General features: G+C 38.7%; 1 protein-coding gene across 9 annotated transcripts in view; it reads left to right on the forward strand.

Moving 5' to 3' along the window:
* LOC128688712 (protein Gawky) overlaps window positions 1–18,535 on the forward strand; it is a 288,268-nt gene that overhangs the window by 228,845 nt on the left and 40,888 nt on the right. For 8 of the 9 annotated variants that reach the window (XM_070084602.1, XM_070084598.1, XM_070084601.1 and 5 more), the window contains 3 exons: window positions 1,002–1,286; window positions 1,523–1,720; window positions 14,210–14,361. In XM_070084602.1, the coding sequence (XP_069940703.1) occupies window positions 1,002–1,286; window positions 1,523–1,720; window positions 14,210–14,361 (635 nt within the window). The remainder of the gene's footprint in view (window positions 1–1,001; window positions 1,287–1,522; window positions 1,721–14,209; window positions 14,362–18,535) is intronic. The other variant, XM_070084599.1, reaches the window with a different exon arrangement.

Raw genomic sequence — 18,535 nt, forward strand, 5'->3', positions numbered from 1 at the left:
CCTCTTAGGCCATCAACATTCCTCAGTAAAGGTAAAGTGCAGTTAAATTTTCATTTATCTCACGTACAACAGGACCCTCATATACGTGGGGGATATGTTCCAAGGACCTGAAGTGGATAACAAAACCATGGATAGTAGCAAACCCTATATATAAGTCCTATACATACCTGTTATGAAGATTAATTGATAAATTATAGACAATAAGTAGAGAATTATCATTATTTCACTGATGGGAAGCACTTCATGACTTCTCTTAGGTTTTGAAGAACTGCCAGCTTCTTTACTTTTTTGCTTCGGGGGCCAATTTTACGGAAAATTAAGAGGTATTATTGAGCCACAGTAAACTGTGGATAACTGAAACTGCGGATACTGAATCAGTGGATACGGAAGTTGTACTGTATTTATTGTTTTTATAGTTTTTGTGTATGATTTTTATGCATGCAAATATTATTTTACAGGTTTAAATAAACAGTATTTTACTTAAGATATTTGATAACTGGTATATTTTTGGGGTCTGGAACAGATTAATCCAACTTACATTATTTCTTACGGGTTGTACAAATATTTATTTGTACAACTCACAATTCGAACAGCCTCCTGGAATGGATTAAGTTTGAATATCATGGTACCATTGTATAAAGAAATTGAAATGTTTATAAGACATGTTTCACTGTTGTTCATATGCTTTACACAGACTGTAGTACTTTAAATTCCTAGTATTAAAAGTAGTATTCTTGGTAATAGGAAAAGTTTTGGAAATATGTCTATAAACATTTTCATATCTGGTCTTTGTTTCAGTGGGGCTAATTGTAGTACACAATTTATTGAGAAATTTGTTCCAGTTTGAAGAAATGTTGCATAGGGCCGTAGAAGCTGAATCCTCCATCCCTGCAGGAGTAGGTTAACAAACCTCAGGCTTTGAACACTTAATGTTATTGATTATAAAACATGAAAGACTTATTGATAAGTGTATTGTACTGATTTAATTAACTTGTTTACAGCAGGGTGGATCTGGCAACTCTCCGCATGTTCGTGCTCTCATGCAGCACATCCAGATGGCAGTGCAAGCGGGCTACCTCAACCCCCAGATCCTGAACCAACCCCTGGCCCCTACCACACTTGTGCTCCTTAATAATATGCTCTCACACATTAATGTGCTACAAAAGTTCTCTCAGCAACAAGCCATCTGGCAAGCTCAGGCTCACCTCAACAAAAATTCTTCACAAACTATTCTTCAGCTCAACATTAATATTACTAAAACTAAGCAACAAATCCAAAACCTACAGGTATCATGCACTTTTACAAACATAATTGGTAATTGGTTAAGTTTATATATGAAATTCCTATACTGTATTACATAATGTTAAATGTTGTTTATATAAATTGTTATGTTTTGTTGTGATATGGCACTTGAATTTTTTAAGAGTTCAGTAAACCCTCTAAATAGAAAGCTGTTACCATCTGTAATGGCTAAAAAGTATGTTTAACAAGAAATGCAGATGATTTCTTTTTCTCCATGCAGAATCAGATAGCTGCTCAGCAGGCCTTGTATGTGAAACAGCAACAGCAGCATCACCACCCACAACTTCATTCTCACCTGCCAGGTGGTCCCCCTGGTACTCAAAATGACTTTTTCAACAAGCCCAGTCTTCCAGATCAGCTGTATAGTAGCTTCACTCAAATGCCAGTCAGTGAAAACCCTCCAGCAATAAACATTGGGGTGAGTTAGATTGGAGTAGAAATATACAAATGAGAATATCCGATCTTAAGCACTCTTGAAATGAGAATGTATATATTTTTTTTCAACAGACCGGCCATATCGTACTGGGGCAGGGTGGCCCAAAAACAAAAACGAAAGTTTCTCTTTTAAAATTAAGTAATTTATGTAGGAGAAGGGGTTACTAGCTCCTTGCTCCTGGCATTTTAGTCGCCTCTTGCAACACGCATGGCTTACGGAGGAAGAATTCTGTTCCACTTCCCCATGGAGATAAGAGGAAATAAACAAGAATAAGAACTAGAAAGAAAATAGAAGAAAACCCAGAGGGGTGTGTATATACATGCTTGTACATGCATGTGTAGTGTGACCTAAGTGTAAGTAGAAGTAGCAAAACGTACCTAAAATCTTGCATGTTTATGAGACAGAAAAAAGACACCAACAATCCTAAAATCATGTAAAACAATTACAGGCTTGCGTTTTACACTCATTTGGCAGGACGGTAGTACCTCCTGAGTGGTTGCTGTCTACCAACCTACTACCTATGAGAATGTATATATTTATACATATATTACTATATAAAACGAAAGCCTGTAATTGTTTTACATGATGGTAGGATTGCTGGTGTCTTTTGTCTGTCACATAAATATGCAAGATTACAGGTACGTCTCGCTACTTCTACTTACACTTAGGTCACACAACACATACATGTACATGTTTATTTATACACACTCATCTGAGTTTTCTTTGATTTTATCTTAATAGTTCTTGGTCTTATTACTTTCCTTTTATATCCATGGGGAAGTGGAATCAGAATCTTTCCTCCGTAAGCCACGCGTGTTGTAAAAGTCAACTAAAATGCCGGGAACAATGGGCTAGTAACCCCCTTTCCTGTAAAAATTACTAAAAAGAATAAGACGGAAATTGTCAAAGTGGGAAGTCTGAATGTGCGTGGATGTTGTGCGAATGATAAGAAAGAGATGATTGTGGATGTTATGAATGAGAAGAAGCTGGATATCCTGGCTTTAAGTGAAACAAAGATGAAGGGGGTGGGTGAGTTTCAGTGGAGAGGAATTCATGGGATTAGGTCAGGGGTTTCCAGTAGAGTTAGAGCTAAAGGAGGAGTAGCAAAAATGTTGAAGGATAAGCTATGGCAGGAAAAGAGGGACTATAAATGTATTAATTCAAGGATTATGTAGAATAAAATAAAGGTTGGATGTGAGAAATGGGTTATTGTAAGCGTTTATGCACCTGGGAAAGAGAGAAGTATAGAGGAGAGAGAGAGATTTTGGGAAATGTTGAGTAATTGTATGGGGAGTTTTGAACCAAGTGTGAGAGTGCTTGTGGTTGGGGATTTTAATGCTAAAGTGGGAACAAATGTTGTGGAGGGAGTAGTAGGTAAATTTGGGGTGCCAGGGGTAAAGTAAAATAGGGGAGCCTTTAATTGAGTATGTGTAGAAAGAAGTTTGGTAATAAGTAATACATATTTTATGAAGAAGAGGATAAATAAATATACAAGGTATGATGTAGCACGTTGAAAGTAGTTTGTTAGATTATGTATTGTTGGATAAAATGTTGATGGGTAGGCTCCAAGATGTACACGTTTATAGAGGGGCATCTGATATATCGGATCATTATCTAGTAGCTACAGTTAGAGTAAGAGGTAGATGGGATAAGAAGAAAATGGCAACAACAAGTAAGAGGGAGGTGAAAGTGCATAAACTAAGGGAGGAGAAAGTTCGGGTGAAATAAAAGCAACTATTGGCAGAAAGGTGGACTGGTGCAGGTATGAGTAGTGGGGGGTTGAAGAGGGTTGGAATAGTTTTGGAAATGCAGTATTAGAATGTGGGGCAGAAGTTTGTGGTCATAGGAGGGTGGGTGCAGGAGGAAAGAGGAGTGATTGGTGGAATGATGAAGTAAAGGGTGTGATAAAAGAGAAAAAGGTAGCTTGCGAGAGGTATTTACAAAGCAGAAGTGTTATAAGAAGAGTAGAGTATATGGAGAGTAAAAGAAGGTGAAGAGAGTGGTGATAGAGTGCAAAAGGAGAGCGGATGATAGAGTGGGAGAGGTACTGTCAAGGAATTTTAATGAAAATAAGAAAAAATTTTGGAGTGAGTTAAAGAAGTTAAGAAAGCCTAGGGAACAAATGGATTTATCAGTTAAAAACAGAGAAGGGGAGTTAGTAGATGGGGAGATGGAGGTTTTGGGTAGATGGCGAGAATATTTTAAGGAACTTTAAATGTTGACGAAGTAAGGGAGGCGGTAATTTCATGCACTGGCCAGGGAGGTATATCATGTTTTAGGAGTGAAGAAGACCAGGATGTGAGTGTGGGGGAGGTGCATGAGGCATACGTAGAATGAAAGGGGGTAAAGCAGCTGGAACTGGCGGGATCATGACAGAAATGTTAAAAGCAGGAGGGGACATAGTGTTGGAGTGGTTGGTATTTTTGTTTAATAAATGGTGGATGAATTTGGTAGGGTGTGCAAAGGAAGAAAATTAAAAGTGAATACAGGAATGAGTAAGGTTATGAGGATAACAAAAAGGTTAGGTGATGAAAGATTGGATATCAGATTGGAGAGAGAGAGTATGGAGGAGGTGAATGTATTCAGATATTTGGGAGTGGACATGTCAGCGGATGGGTCTATGAAAAATGAGGTGAATCATAGAATTGATGCGGGGAAAAGGGTGAGCGGTGCACTTAGGAGTCTGTGGAGACAAAGAACTTTGTCCTTGGAGGCAAAGAGGGGAATGTATGAGAGTATAGTTTTACGAACGCTCTTATATGGGTGTGAAGCATGGGTGATGAATGTTGCAGCGAGGAGAAGGCTGGAGGCAGTGGAGATGTCATGTCTGAGGGCAATGTGTTGTGTGAATATAATGCAGAGAATTCGTAGTTTGGAAGTTAGAAGGAGGCGCGGGATTACCAAAACTGTTGTCCAGAGGGCTGAGGAATGGTTGTTGAGGTGGTTCGGACATGTAGAATGGAGCGAAACACAATGACTTGAAGAGTGTATGTCTGTAGTGGAAGGAAGGCGGGGTATGGATCGGCCTAGGAAAGGTTGGAGGGAAGGGGTAAAGGAGGTTTTGTGTGCTAGGGGCTTGGACTTCCAGCGGGCATGCGTGAGCGTGTTTGATAGGAGTGAATGGAGACAAATGGTTTTCAATACTTGACGTGCTGTTGGAGTGTGAGCAAAGTAACATTTATGAAGGGATTCAGGGTAACCGGCAGGCCGGACTTGAGTCCTGGAGATGGGAAGTACAGTGCCTGCACTCTGAAGGAGGGGTGTTAATGTTGCAGTTTAAAAACTGTAGTGTAAAGCACCCTTCTGGCAAGACAGTGATGGAGTGAATGATGGTGAAAGTTTTTCTTTTTTGGGCCACCCTGCCTTGGTGGGAATCAGCCAGTGTGTTAATAATAATAATAAAATGTATGAAAGAGGGGAAGGTACCTAGGGATTGGCGGAGAGCGTGTATAGTCCCTTTATATAAAGGGAAGGGGGACAAAAGATATTGTAAAAATTATAGAGGAATAAGTTTACTGAGTATACCAGGAAAAGTGAACGGTAGGGTTATTATTGAAAAAATTAGAGGTAAGACAGAATGTAGAATTGCAGATAAGCAAGGAGGTTTTAGAGTGGGTAGGGGATATGTAGATTAAGTGTTTACATTGAAGCATATATTTTTTTTTTTCAACAAGTCGACTGTCTCCCACCGAGGCAGGGTGACCCATAAAGAAAGAAAATCCCCAAAAAGAAAATACTTTCATCATCATTCAACACTTTCACCTCACTCACACATAATCACTGTTTTTGCAGAAGTGCTCAGAACACAACAGTTTAAAAGCATATACGTATAAAGATACACAACATATCCCTCCAAACTGCTAATATCCCAAAACCCCTCCTTTAGAGTGCAGGCATTGTACTTCCCATTTCCAGGACTCAAGTCCGACTATATGAAAATAACCGGTTTCCCTGAATTTTTTTTTTTTTTTTTTTTTTTTTTTTTTTTTTTTCAACAAGTCGGCCGTCTCCCACCGAGGCAGGGTGACCCAAAAAAGAAAGAAAATCCCCAAAAAGAAAATACTTTCATCATCATTCAACACTTTCACCACACTCGCACATTATCACTGTTTTTGCAGAGGTGCTCAGAATACAACAGTCTAGAAGCATAAACATATAAAGATACACAACATATCCCTCCAAACTGCCAATATCCCAAACCCCTCCTTTAAAGTGCAGGCATTGTACTTCCCATTTCCAGGACTCAAGTCCGACTATATGAAAATAACCGGTTTCCCTGAATCCCTTCACTAAATATTACCCTGCTCACACTCCAACAGATCGTCAGGTCCCAAGTACCATTCGTCTCCATTCACTCCTATCTAACACGCTCACGCACGCTTGCTGGAAGTCCAAGCCCCTTACCCACAAAACCTCCTTTACCCCCTCTCTCCAACCCTTTCGAGGACGACCCCTACCCCGCCTTCCTTCCCCTATAGATTTATATGCTTTCCATGTCATTCTACTGTGATCCATTCTCTCTAAATGACCAAACCACCTCAACAACCCCTCTTCTGCCCTCTGACTAATACTTTTATTAACTCCACACCTTCTCCTAATTTCCACACTCCGAATTTTCTGCATAATATTTACACCACACATTGCCCTTAAACAGGACATCTCCGCTGCCTCCAACCGTCTCCTCGCTGCTGCATTTACCACCCAAGCTTCACACCCATATAAGAGTGTTGGTACTACTATACTTTCATACATTCCCTTCTTTGCCTCCATAGATAACGTTTTTTGCCTCCACATATACCTCAACGCACCACTCACCTTTTTTCCCTCATCAATTCTATGATTAACCTCATCCTTCATAAATCCATCTGCCGACACATCAACTCCCAAGTATCTGAAAACATTCACTTCTTCCATACTCCTCCTCCCCAATTTGATATCCAATTTTTCTTTATCTAAATCATTTGACACCCTCATCACCTTACTCTTTTCTATGTTCACTTTCAACTTTCTACCTTTACACACATTCCCAAACTCATCCACTAACCTTTGCAATTTTTCTTTAGAATCTCCCATAAGCACAGTATCATCAGCAAAAAGTAACTGTGTCAATTCCCATTTTGAATTTGATTCCCCATAATTTAATCCCACCCCTCTCCCAAACACCCTAGCATTTACTTCCTTTACAACCCCATCTATAAATATATTAAACAACCATGGTGACATTACACATCCCTGTCTAAGACCTACTTTTACCGGGAAGTAGTCTCCCTCTCTTCTACACACCCTAACCTGAGCCTCACTATCCTCATAAAAACTCTTTACAGCATTTAATAACTTACCACCTATTCCATATACTTGCAACATCTGCCACATTGCTCCTCTATCCACTCTATCATATGCCTTTTCTAAATCCATAAATGCAATAAAAACTTCCCTATCTTTATCTAAATACTGTTCACATATATGCTTCAATGTAAACACCTGATCTACACATCCCCTACCCACTCTAAAACCTCCTTGCTCATCCGCAATCCTACATTCTGTCTTACCTCTAATTCTTTCAATTATAACCCTACCGTACACTTTTCCTGGTATACTCAGTAAGCTTATTCCTCTATAATTTTTACAGTCTCTTTTGTCCCCTTTCCCTTTATATAAAGGGACTATACATGCTCTCTGCCAATCCCTAGGTACCTTCCCCTCTTTCATACATTTATTAAACAAAAGTACCAACCACTCCAACACTATATCCCCCCCTGCTTTTAACATTTCTGTCATGATCCCATCAGTTCCAGCTGCTTTACCCCCTTTCATTTTACGTAATGCCTCACGTACCTCCCCCACACTTACATTCTGCTCTTCTTCACTCCTAAAAGATGGTATACCTCCCTGACCAGTGCATGAAATTACTGCCTCTGTTTCTTCCTTAACATTTAAAAGTTCCTCAAAATATTCTCGCCATCTTCCCAATACCTCCATCTCCCCATCTACTAACTCCCCTACTCTGTTTTTAACTGACAAATCCATATTTTCCCTAGGCTTTCTTAACTTGTTTAACTCACTCCAAAATTTTTTCTTATTTTCATTAAAATTTCTTGACAGTGCCTCTCCCACTCTATCATCTGCTCTCCTTTTGCACTCTCTCACCACTCTCTTTACCTTTCTTTTACTCTCCATATACTCTGCTCTTCTTATAACACTTCTGCTTTGTAAAAACCTCTCATAAGCTACCTTTTTCTCTTTTATCACACCCTTTACTTCATCATTCCACCAATCACTCCTCTTTCCTCCTGCCCCCACCCTCCTATAACCACAAACTTCTGCCCCACATTCTAATACTGCATTTTTAAAACTATTCCAACCCTCTTCAACCCCCCCACTACTCATCTTTGCACTAGCCCACCTTTCTGCCAATAGTCGCTTATATCTCACCCGAACTTCCTCCTCCCTTAGTTTATACACTTTCACCTCCCTCTTACTTGTTGTTGCCACCTTCCTCTTTTCCCATCTACCTCTTACTCTAACTGTAGCTACAACTAAATAATGATCCGATATATCAGTTGCCCCTCTATAAACATGTACATCCTGGAGCCTACCCATCAACCTTTTATCCACCAATACATAATCTAATAAACTACTTTCATTACGTGCTACATCATACCTTGTATATTTATTTATCCTCTTTTTCATAAAATATGTATTACTTAAAACCAAATTTCTTTCTACACATAGCTCAATTAAAGGCTCCCCATTTACATTTACCCCTGGCACCCCAAATTTACCTACTACTCCCTCCATAACATTTTTACCCACTTTAGCATTAAAATCCCCAACCACCATTACTCTCACACTTGAATACCTTCACTAAATATTACCCAGCTCACACTCAACAGATCGTCAGGTATCAAATACCATTCGTCTCCATTCACTCGTATCGAACACGCTCGTGTACGTCTGCTGGAAGTCCAAGCCCCTCGCCCACAAAACCTCCCTTACGCCTTCCAACCTTTTCGAGGACAAACCCTACCCCGCCTTCCTTCTCCTACAGATTTAAATGCTCTCCATGTCATTCTACTTTGATCCATTCTCTCTAAATGACCAAACTACCTCAACAACCCCTCTTCAGCCCTCTGACTAATACTTTTAATAACTCCACACCTTCTCCTAATTTCCAAACTCCGAATTTTCTGCATAATATTTACACCACACATTGCCCTTAGACAGGACATCTCCACTTCCTCCAACCACCTCCTTGCTGCTGCATTCTCAACCCAAGCTTCACACCCATATAAGAGTGTTGGTACTACTATGCTTTCATATATTCCCTTCTTTGCCTCCATAGATAACATTTTTTGACTCCACATATACCTCAACGCACCGCTCACCTTTTTTCCTTCATCAATTCTATGATTAACCTCATCCTTCATAAATCCATCCGCCGACACGTCAACTCCCAAGTATCTGAAAACATTCACTTCTTCCATACTCCTCCTCTCCATTTTGATATCCAATTTTTCCTTATCTAAATCATTTGATACCCTCATCACCTTACTCTCTTCTATGTTCACTTTCAACTTTCTACCTTTTCTCACACTCCCAAACTCATCCACTAACCTTTGCAATTTTTCTTTAGAATCTCCCATAAGTACAGTTTTTTTTTTTTTTTCAACAAGTCGGCCATCTCCCACCGAGGCAGGGTGACCCATAAAAGAAAGAAAATCCCCAAAAAGAAAATACTTTCATCATTCAATACTTTCACCACACTCACACATTATCACTGTTTTTGCAGAGGTGCTCAGAATACAACAGTTTAGAAGCATATTCGTATAAAGATACACAACATATCCCTCCAAACTGCCAATATCCCAAACCCCTCCTTTAAAGTGCAGGCATTGTACTTCGCATTTCCAAGACTCAAGTCCGACTATATGAAAATAACCAGTTTCCCTGAATCCCTTCACTAAATATTACCCTGCTCACACTCCAACAGATCGTCAGGTCCCAAGTATCATTCGTCTCCATTCACTTCTATCTAACACGCTCACGCACGCTTGCTGGAAGTCCAAGCCCCTCGCCCACAAAACCTCCTTTACCCCCTCTCTCCAACCCTTTCGAGGACGACCCCTACCCCTCCTTCCTTCCCCTATAGATTTATATGCTTTCCATGTCATTCTACTTTGATCCATTCTCTCTAAATGACCAAACCACCTCGACAACCCCTCTTCTGCCCTCTGACTAATGCTTTTATTAACTTCACACCTTCTCCTAATTTCCACACTCCGAATTTTCTGCATAATATTTACACCACACATTGCCCTTAGACAGGACATCTCCACTGCCTCCAACCGTCTCCTCGCTGCTGCATTTACCACCCAAGATTCACATCCATATAAGAGTGTTGGTACCACTATACTTTCACATTCCCTTCTTTGCCTCCATAGATAGCGTTTTTTAACTCCACATATACCTCAACGCACCACTCACCTTTTTCCCCTCATCAATTCTATGATTAACTTCATCCTTCATAAATCCATCCGCCGACACGTCAACTCCCAAGTACAGTGGACCCCTGCATAACGATCACCTCCGAATGCGACCAATTAGGTAAGTGTATTTATGTAAGTGCGTTTGTACGTGTATGTTTGGGGGTCTGAAATGGACTAATCTACTTCAAAATATTCCTTATGGGAACAAATTCGGTCAGTACATACTTCTGGGTTGAAAAAATATCATTAACCGGGGGTCCACTGTATCTGAAAACATTCACTTCTTCCATACTGCTCCTCCCCAATTTGATATCGAATTTTTCTTTATCTAAATCATTTGATACCCTCATCACCTTACTCTTTTCTATGTTCACTTTCAACTTTCTACCTTTAAACACATTCCCAAACTCATCCACTAACCTTTGCAATTTTTCTTTAGAATCTCCCATAAGCACAGTATCATCAGCAAAAAGTAACTGTGTCAATTCCCATTTTGAATTTGATTCCCCATAATTTAATCCCACCCCTCTCCCGAACACCCTAGCATTTACTTCTTTTACAACCCCATCTATAAATATATTAAACAACCATGGTGACATTACACATCCCTGTCTAAGACCTACTTTTACCGGGAAGTAGTCTCCCTCTCTTATACACACCCTAACCTGAGCCTCACTATCCTCATAAAAACTCTTAACAGCATTTATTTAGTTATTCGCTATAAAATGTATTTTTTGTTAATATTTTTGGGTGTCTGCAACGGATTAATTGAATTTACTTTATTTCTCATGGGAAATATTGCTTTGGTTTTCAGCTGTTTCGGATTTTGGCCAACCTTCTGCAATGGATTAAATACGAAAACTGAAGGTCTTCTTATTTATGTTACTAATCATAAGTAGCAACTCAGAAAATTATTAATTGGCAACTTTATATACTTGTGTGTACTATTCTTATCATTTTCTCATCGTATTTCACAGAGGAGAGTATCAGTGATCACTGCTTGTCTGACAATATATTTACAGGTATAGCCTAACAGTGTGGGTTTTATTGTCAATATTTGACATTCATGTCACTGTAAACTTTTCCAGTTTCTAGAACTGTTAAAAAATTTCTGAAACGATATGGAAGTTTTTAGAACAATCCAATTCCTGGTATGTATGAAAAGCTTTATGAGCAAACAAATCAACTTATTGCCATTATATATTTTTCAAAAATTCAGAATTAATTATAATGTCACACAAGAAAAGTGATACTACCATAAAGAAGAACAAAGGTATCTGGACCAATAACTTGGTGGGATTCCAAAAGTCACACAGAAGAAGAGGAATTGTGCCTTTAGAAGAATTTTCACTAAAAGAAAAATGGAGAATACCTCTCCAAACCCAAATCATTGCATGGTACCAGTTTTTTGGAGTAGAAATCAAAGGAAGAAAGGAGCGAATAGCAAAAATTTCCAAACAAATTACAAAATTATGGAGGAATAAATTGAATTTTCCTCATGTGTCAGTTCAAGTAATACGAGCAAAGCTTGACAAGGTGATGAAGACTTAAGATGAATGTGTCAGGAGAGGAAAATTATGATGCCCTGAATGAACTTTTTGATATCTCAAAAGTAAATGGCCATTGGTTATCCTATGAAGACAAACAGCTGTACCAGCTTCAAGTGGAAAGCAAAGGAGAAGTGGGGTACTCTACAAGTCAAGAAGATGGAAACTGCCTGCTGAATCAGCTTCAGTGTCAGCATCTTACGATCATGCATCAAGTGACAGTGGTACTGAATCTGAAGGGAGCGAGAATGAAGATGAAAGTACTACTCCACCAACCAGAAAAAAAACCACAAAAGTAAAGTTGCAACCAATTTGGTGACATTCACAGAAGTATCAACAAGTAAAGCCGCCAAGGTATGCAAACAGTTATCATTTGATGGCATTAACATTCCTACACCAAGTCAAGCAGCAATATACAAGTCAACATACAAAGAGGCTGCTAAATTGAAGGAGGAAATGATTGAAAAGTTTCAAATGGAAGAATGTTCTTTATATTTCGATGGAAAGCGCTTTGAGGAAAATGAGTGTCAGGTATTATTACTAAAAATGAAAGAACTGAAGTAAAACTGAATGCACTGCATTTGAAAGATGGCAAGGCTGAAACTATTGGAGAAAGAATGGCAAAAGTTATTGGTGAATAAAACTTATGGAATGCAGTGAAGATGATCATTGCTGATAAAACAAACGTTAACACGGAAAAAGAGTTGAGCTGTTGTCAAACTGCAATGAATGTTCTCAGAGAGGGGGATTAGTAAACCACAGCTTATCAATTGTCAGCATCATGTTCTGGACAGGATTCTCTGTTTGGTAATGGATGAAAATCTTGGCGCTGAAACCAGTTCTCCAATCATCAAATATCCATTTGTATCCCAACTAGTGAAGAATTATGAGGCACTAAAGGCACAGTTTGTCAATGGAACGGAAGAGAGCCTCCATAAATCAGGATGGAGAGATGATATGAAGTTTTTGTACCATCTAACATGAGTGTTTAGATTCTTTGAAGAAGAAGGGCACTTTCCTTTGATTAACTTTCAGAAAATTCCAAACATCAGCAATGCAAGGTTGAATTCAAGAGCCATTCTAGCTATTCTTGCATTCATTCTTATACCTACAAGATGGAAGACTTTGGAGAAGATTTGCAGATTCATTTAATACACCTGGGCAGATTATTGGTTTACTGATCAGATGTACGATGAAAATAACTTCAAGAATTTGTCAGGAATACAGTGGACCCCTGCTTAACGATCACCTCCAAATGCGACCAATTATGTAAGTGTATTTATGTAAGTGTGTTTGTACGTGTATGTTTGGGGGTCTGAAATGGACTAATCTACTTCACAATATTCCTTATGGGAAAAAATTCGGTCAGTACTGGCACCTGAACATACTACTGGAATGAAAAAAGTTCGTTAACCGGGGGTCCACTGTATTGAAACCATACAAACAAGCACTGAACACATTGAAAAATCACTGGAAGCAGGAGCCATATGCACTGAACATACCAAAAAGTAATCATTGTGCTGAATGTGCAATCAAAGTTATGCAGGAACTGTATACTGCCTGCAGAAACAAACGGCAACTTTGGTTTATTCTAAGCTATAAGTAGTAATACATGTTTATGTACAAACATGATAACAATGATGCTGTAAGCTGTTTTATTTGTTATTAACCCTTAAACTGTCCAAATGTAGATCTACGTTCACGTGTGTAATGCTCCGACCTTTATTTTCCCCATTTGAAAGCTTGTAAAAAAAAACGTAGATCTACGTTTGGAGCCCCCTGCACGTGAACGTAGATCTACGTTTGGACAGTTTAAGGGTTAATATTACATGCAGTGTACATTTAAGTTTTCATTATTCGTTTTTTTCATTTAGGGGTGACATTTTCTGAAAAGATATTGAAATGAAAGTTTATTTCCTTGCTCTTTGGCAAAAGTTCATTTAAGTACAGGAATATTGCATTGTAAAAAAGTCAGAACCCTATTGGACATCCAACAGGCATGTGTGCAAGCATGTTAGGAGTTTAGGCAAATGGTTTTTGAGATTTGATGAGCTGTTGGAGTGTGAGCAGGGTAATATTTTGTGGAGGGATTTAGGGAAACAGTTTGCCAGACTTGAGTTGTGGAGGTGGGACATACAGAGCCTGCACTCTGAAAGAGGGGGTGGGAATATATACAGTTTGGAGGGGCATCTGAACAGTATTACTGGCATATTTCTGGCAAGACAGTCGTAAGAGTGAATGATGGTGAAAGTGTTTTTTTTTCGCCCAGTGTGTTAAGAAGGAAACCTCTTCATATAAGCCAGAAAAATTAGCTATTTGTTTAAAAATTATGAATGAGGAAATAGTGATCTCAGGAATTAAAGCAGCCAAATGCGATCTAATTCATATATTGCTTCATATGATGACTTCTAACTTTATTTTAATTTCTCTTACACTAGCAACATGGAAGCCGTTTACATCAGTGGAAGCTGCCATCTCTGGAAAATGATGACAATGATTTCATTCGTGCCCCTGGTGCCCCAGGGAAACCCGCCATGCCACAGTCTCATTCATCTCCAAATTTAACACCTTTGCTTGGACCATCAAATAGGTAATAGTCTTTATCGAGTTTCATGTGTTTATACTTATTACTAGTTTCCAGGTGCAGTTTTTAAAGCTAGTCATTACAAAAAAAAATACCATATACATTTTACAGAAATTTCTTTTGAGCACAGTGTATGTAGTTGATGTATTTAACTATTTAATCTACCACTTAAGTTTTGGTGTTACTTAGGAATCTCCTCTGAATTGAATGGAATTTTAAGAAATTTGATATAGGTGAATTGTATTAGACAAAAATAGTGAGTGTGAAACGAAAGCCTGTAATTGTTCATGATGGTAGGATTGCTGGTGTCTTTTGTCTGTCACATAAATATGCAAGATTACAGGTACGTCTTGCTATTTCTACTTACACTTAGGTCACAGAACACATACATGTACATGTTTATTTATACACACTCATCTGAGTTTTCTTTGATTTTATCTTAATAGTTCTTGGTCTTATTACTTTCCTTTTATATCCATGGGGAAGTGGAATAAGAATCTTTCCTCTGTAAGACATGCGTGTTGTAAAAGTCAACTAAAATGCCGGGAACAGTGGGCTAGTAACCCATTTTCCTGTAATAATTACTAAAAAGAATAAGAAGAAAATTGCCAAAGTGGGAAGTCTGAATGTGTGTGGATGTTGTGCAAATGATAAGAAAGAGATGATTGTGGATGTTATGAATGAGAAGAAGCTGGATGTCCTGGCTTTAACCCCATGACTGTCGCAACCCCCAATCCTGAGGTGTCTCCTGGTGTTGCAAAATTTCAAAAAAAAAAAAAAAAATTCTTATGAAATGATAGAGAATCTTTTCTCGATTGTAATGAGACAAAAAAAATGAAATTTAATGGAAAACTGACAGAATTACGCTCTAGCGAAGTTAGCGACCTTGGCGATATTTACAAATTGGCGATTTCGCCCACTTTGAGCCCTATTTTCGGCTAATTCCATTGTTCCAGTCGACCAAACTCATAGCTGCTTCTTTAGAACTCCGTTTTTTCTTTCGATTGAGTACAAGAAACTGCCCATTTACCGATTTCAACTACCCAATAACATGGTCAGAAATTTGTAATTTGGCCAATTTCACAAAAATTAAAATATATGACAATTTCAAAATAAGGTCCAGAATGAACAATGCAGACATTCCTGGCTCTAAAATAATATTTTCTTTATTCATCAGTCATGTCTCCAGGCCCCTCTGATATTACTCTTGCTTTCTATTTTGAATTTTTATTCAAACAAAAAATAGAGGATTTACTGTTATGCAGACTACTGCAATTTTGTAATAATTATATAAATAATGTCAACCCATTCATGACTGCATATTAGAATGGCTAGTTGGACATTTATTGGACAGTGACATCATTTGTTTACTTTTGAACATTGGCAAAAATCAAACATTTCCCCTACTTTGAGCTCCATTTCCAGGCACTTTTTATAGTAAAACCAGTCAAAATCACCTCTATTTTTATAATATGTTTTCCATTCTATCAAATGAGACCAAGAAAACGAGAATACAACCATAAATACTATACGAAAATAGAGCACAAAATCAGCATTTTAATTAAAAAAAAATGGCCCGAGTTTTTTTTTCTCATTATGCACTGCGTGCTGCAGGATTTTTTATATGGTGCACACTGACCCATTCTCTCACATGTGGACTTACCAGCTTTCTCCCGTTTGATTTGAAGCCGCTAGAATTTGAGTATATATACGTCAAACACGGTACCTCCTAAGACGTATATATACAACCAAAACAGTCAAAGGGTTAAGTGAAACAAAGATGAAGGGGCTGGGAGAGTTTCAGTGGAGAGGAATAAATGGGATTAGGTCAGGGGTTTCAAATAGAGTTAGAGCTAAAGAAGGAGTAGCAGTAATGTTGAAGGATAAGTTATGGCAGGAAAAGAGGGACTATAAATGTATTAATTCAAGGATTATGTGGAGTAAAATAAAGGTTGGATATGAAAAATGGGTTATAGTAAGCATATATGCACCTGAGGAAGAGAGAAGTGTAGAGGAGGGAGAGAGATTTTGGGAAATATTGAGTGAATGCGTGGGGAGTTTTGAACCAAGTGTGAGAGTAATGGTGGTTGGGGATTTCAATGCTAAAGTGGGCAAAAATGTTGTGGAGGGAGTAGTAGGTAAATTTGGGGTGCCAGGGGTAAATGAAAATGGGGAGCCTTTAATTTAGCTATGTGTAGAAAGAGGTTTGGTAATAAGTAATACATATTTTATGAAAAAGAGGATAAATAAATATACAAGGTATGATATAGCACGTAATGAAAGTAGTTTGTTAGATGTATTGGTGGATAAAAGGTTGATGTGTAGGCTCCAGGATGTACACGTTTATAGAGGGGCAACTGATATATTGGATCATTATTTAGTTGTAGCTACAATTAGAGTAAGAGGTAGATGGGAAAAGAGGAAAATGGCAACAACAAGCAAGAGGGAGGTGAAACTGTGTAAACTAAGGGGGAGGAAGTTCAGGTGAGATATAAGCAACTATTGGCAGATAGGTGGGCTGGTGCAAGTATGAGTAGTGGGGGGTTGAAGAGGGTTGGAATAGTTTTAAAAATGCAGTATTAGAATGTGGGGCAGAAGTTTGTGGTTATAGGAGGGTGGGTGCAGGAGGAAAGAGGAGTGATTGGTGGAATGATGAAGTAAAGGGTGTGATAAAAGAGAAAAAGGTAGCTTATGAGAGGTTTTTACAAAGCAGAAGTGTTATAAGAAGAGCAGAGTATATGGAGAGTAAAAGAAAGGTGAAGAGAGTGGTGAGAGAGAGTGCAAAAGGAGAGCAGATGATAGTGAGAGAGGCACTGTCAAGAAATTTTAATGAAAATAAGGAAAAATTTTGGAGTGAGTTAAACAAGTTAATAAAGACTAGAGAACGAATGAATTTGTCAGTTAAAAACAGAGTAGGGGAGTTAGTTAGATCGGGAGATGGAGGTTTTGGGTAGATGGCGAGAATATTTTGAAGAACTTATAAATGTCGACGAAGAAAGGGAAGCGGTAATTTCATACACTGGCCAGGGAGGTATACCATCTTTTAGAAGTGAAGTAGAACAGGATGTGAGTGTGGGGGAGGTGCATTAGGCATTACGTAGAATGAAAGGGGGTAAAGCAGCTGGAGCTGATGGGATCATTACAGAAATGTTTAAAGGAGGGGGGCATATAGTGTTGGAGTGGTTGGTATTTTTGTTTAATAAATGTATGAAAGAGGGGAAGGTACCTAGGGATTGGCAGAGAGCATGTATAATTCCTTTATATAAAGGGAAGGGGACAAAAGAGATTGTAAAAATTATAAAGGAATAAGTTTACGGAGTATACCAGGAAAAGTGTACGGTAGGGTTATAATTGGAAGAATTAGAGGTAAGACAGAATGTAGGATTGTGGTTGAGCAAGGAGGTTTCAGAGTGGGTAGGGGATGTGTAGATCAAGTGTTTACTTTGAAGCATATATGTGAACAGTATTTAGATGAAGGTAGGGAAGTTTTTATTGCATTTATGGATTTAGAAAAGGCATATGATAGTGGATAGGGGAGCAATGTGGCAGATGTTGCAAGTATATGGAATAGGTGGTAAGTTACTAAATGCTGTAAAGAGTTTTTATGAGGATAGTGAGGCTCAAGTTAGGGTGTGTAGAAGAGAGGGAGACTACTTCCCAGTAAACATGCCCATGCACTCAGTCCCAGGCCCAGATTCGTGGAACTCTGTGTTCATTAAGAACTACAAGAAACCCCTTTCATGTGCCCTAAGTATACTATGGAAAAGGAACTTAGACATGGGTGAAATTCCACAGTCACTTAAAACAACAGATATAGCCCCACTCCATAAAGGTGGCAGCAAAGCATTAGCTAAGAACTATAGACCAATAGCTCTGATGTCCCACATCATAAAAGTCTTTGAAAGAGTGCTATGAAGCAGGGTTGCAAACCACCTGGATTCCCAAAAACTGCACAATCCAGGGCAACATGGGTTCTGGGGAGGTCGCTCCTGCCTCTCGCAACTACTGGATCACTATGATATGATCTTGGATGCACTGGAAGAAAAACAGAATGCAGATGTAATATACACAGACTTTGCAAAAGCGTTTGACAAGTGCGATCATGGCGTAATAGCACACAAAATACGTGCTAAAGGAATAACTGGCAAAGTGGGGAGATGGGTCTTCAACTTCCTAACCA

Source organism: Cherax quadricarinatus, chromosome 13, assembly GCF_038502225.1.
Source record: "Cherax quadricarinatus isolate ZL_2023a chromosome 13, ASM3850222v1, whole genome shotgun sequence".
Taxonomy (NCBI): domain Eukaryota; kingdom Metazoa; phylum Arthropoda; class Malacostraca; order Decapoda; family Parastacidae; genus Cherax; species Cherax quadricarinatus.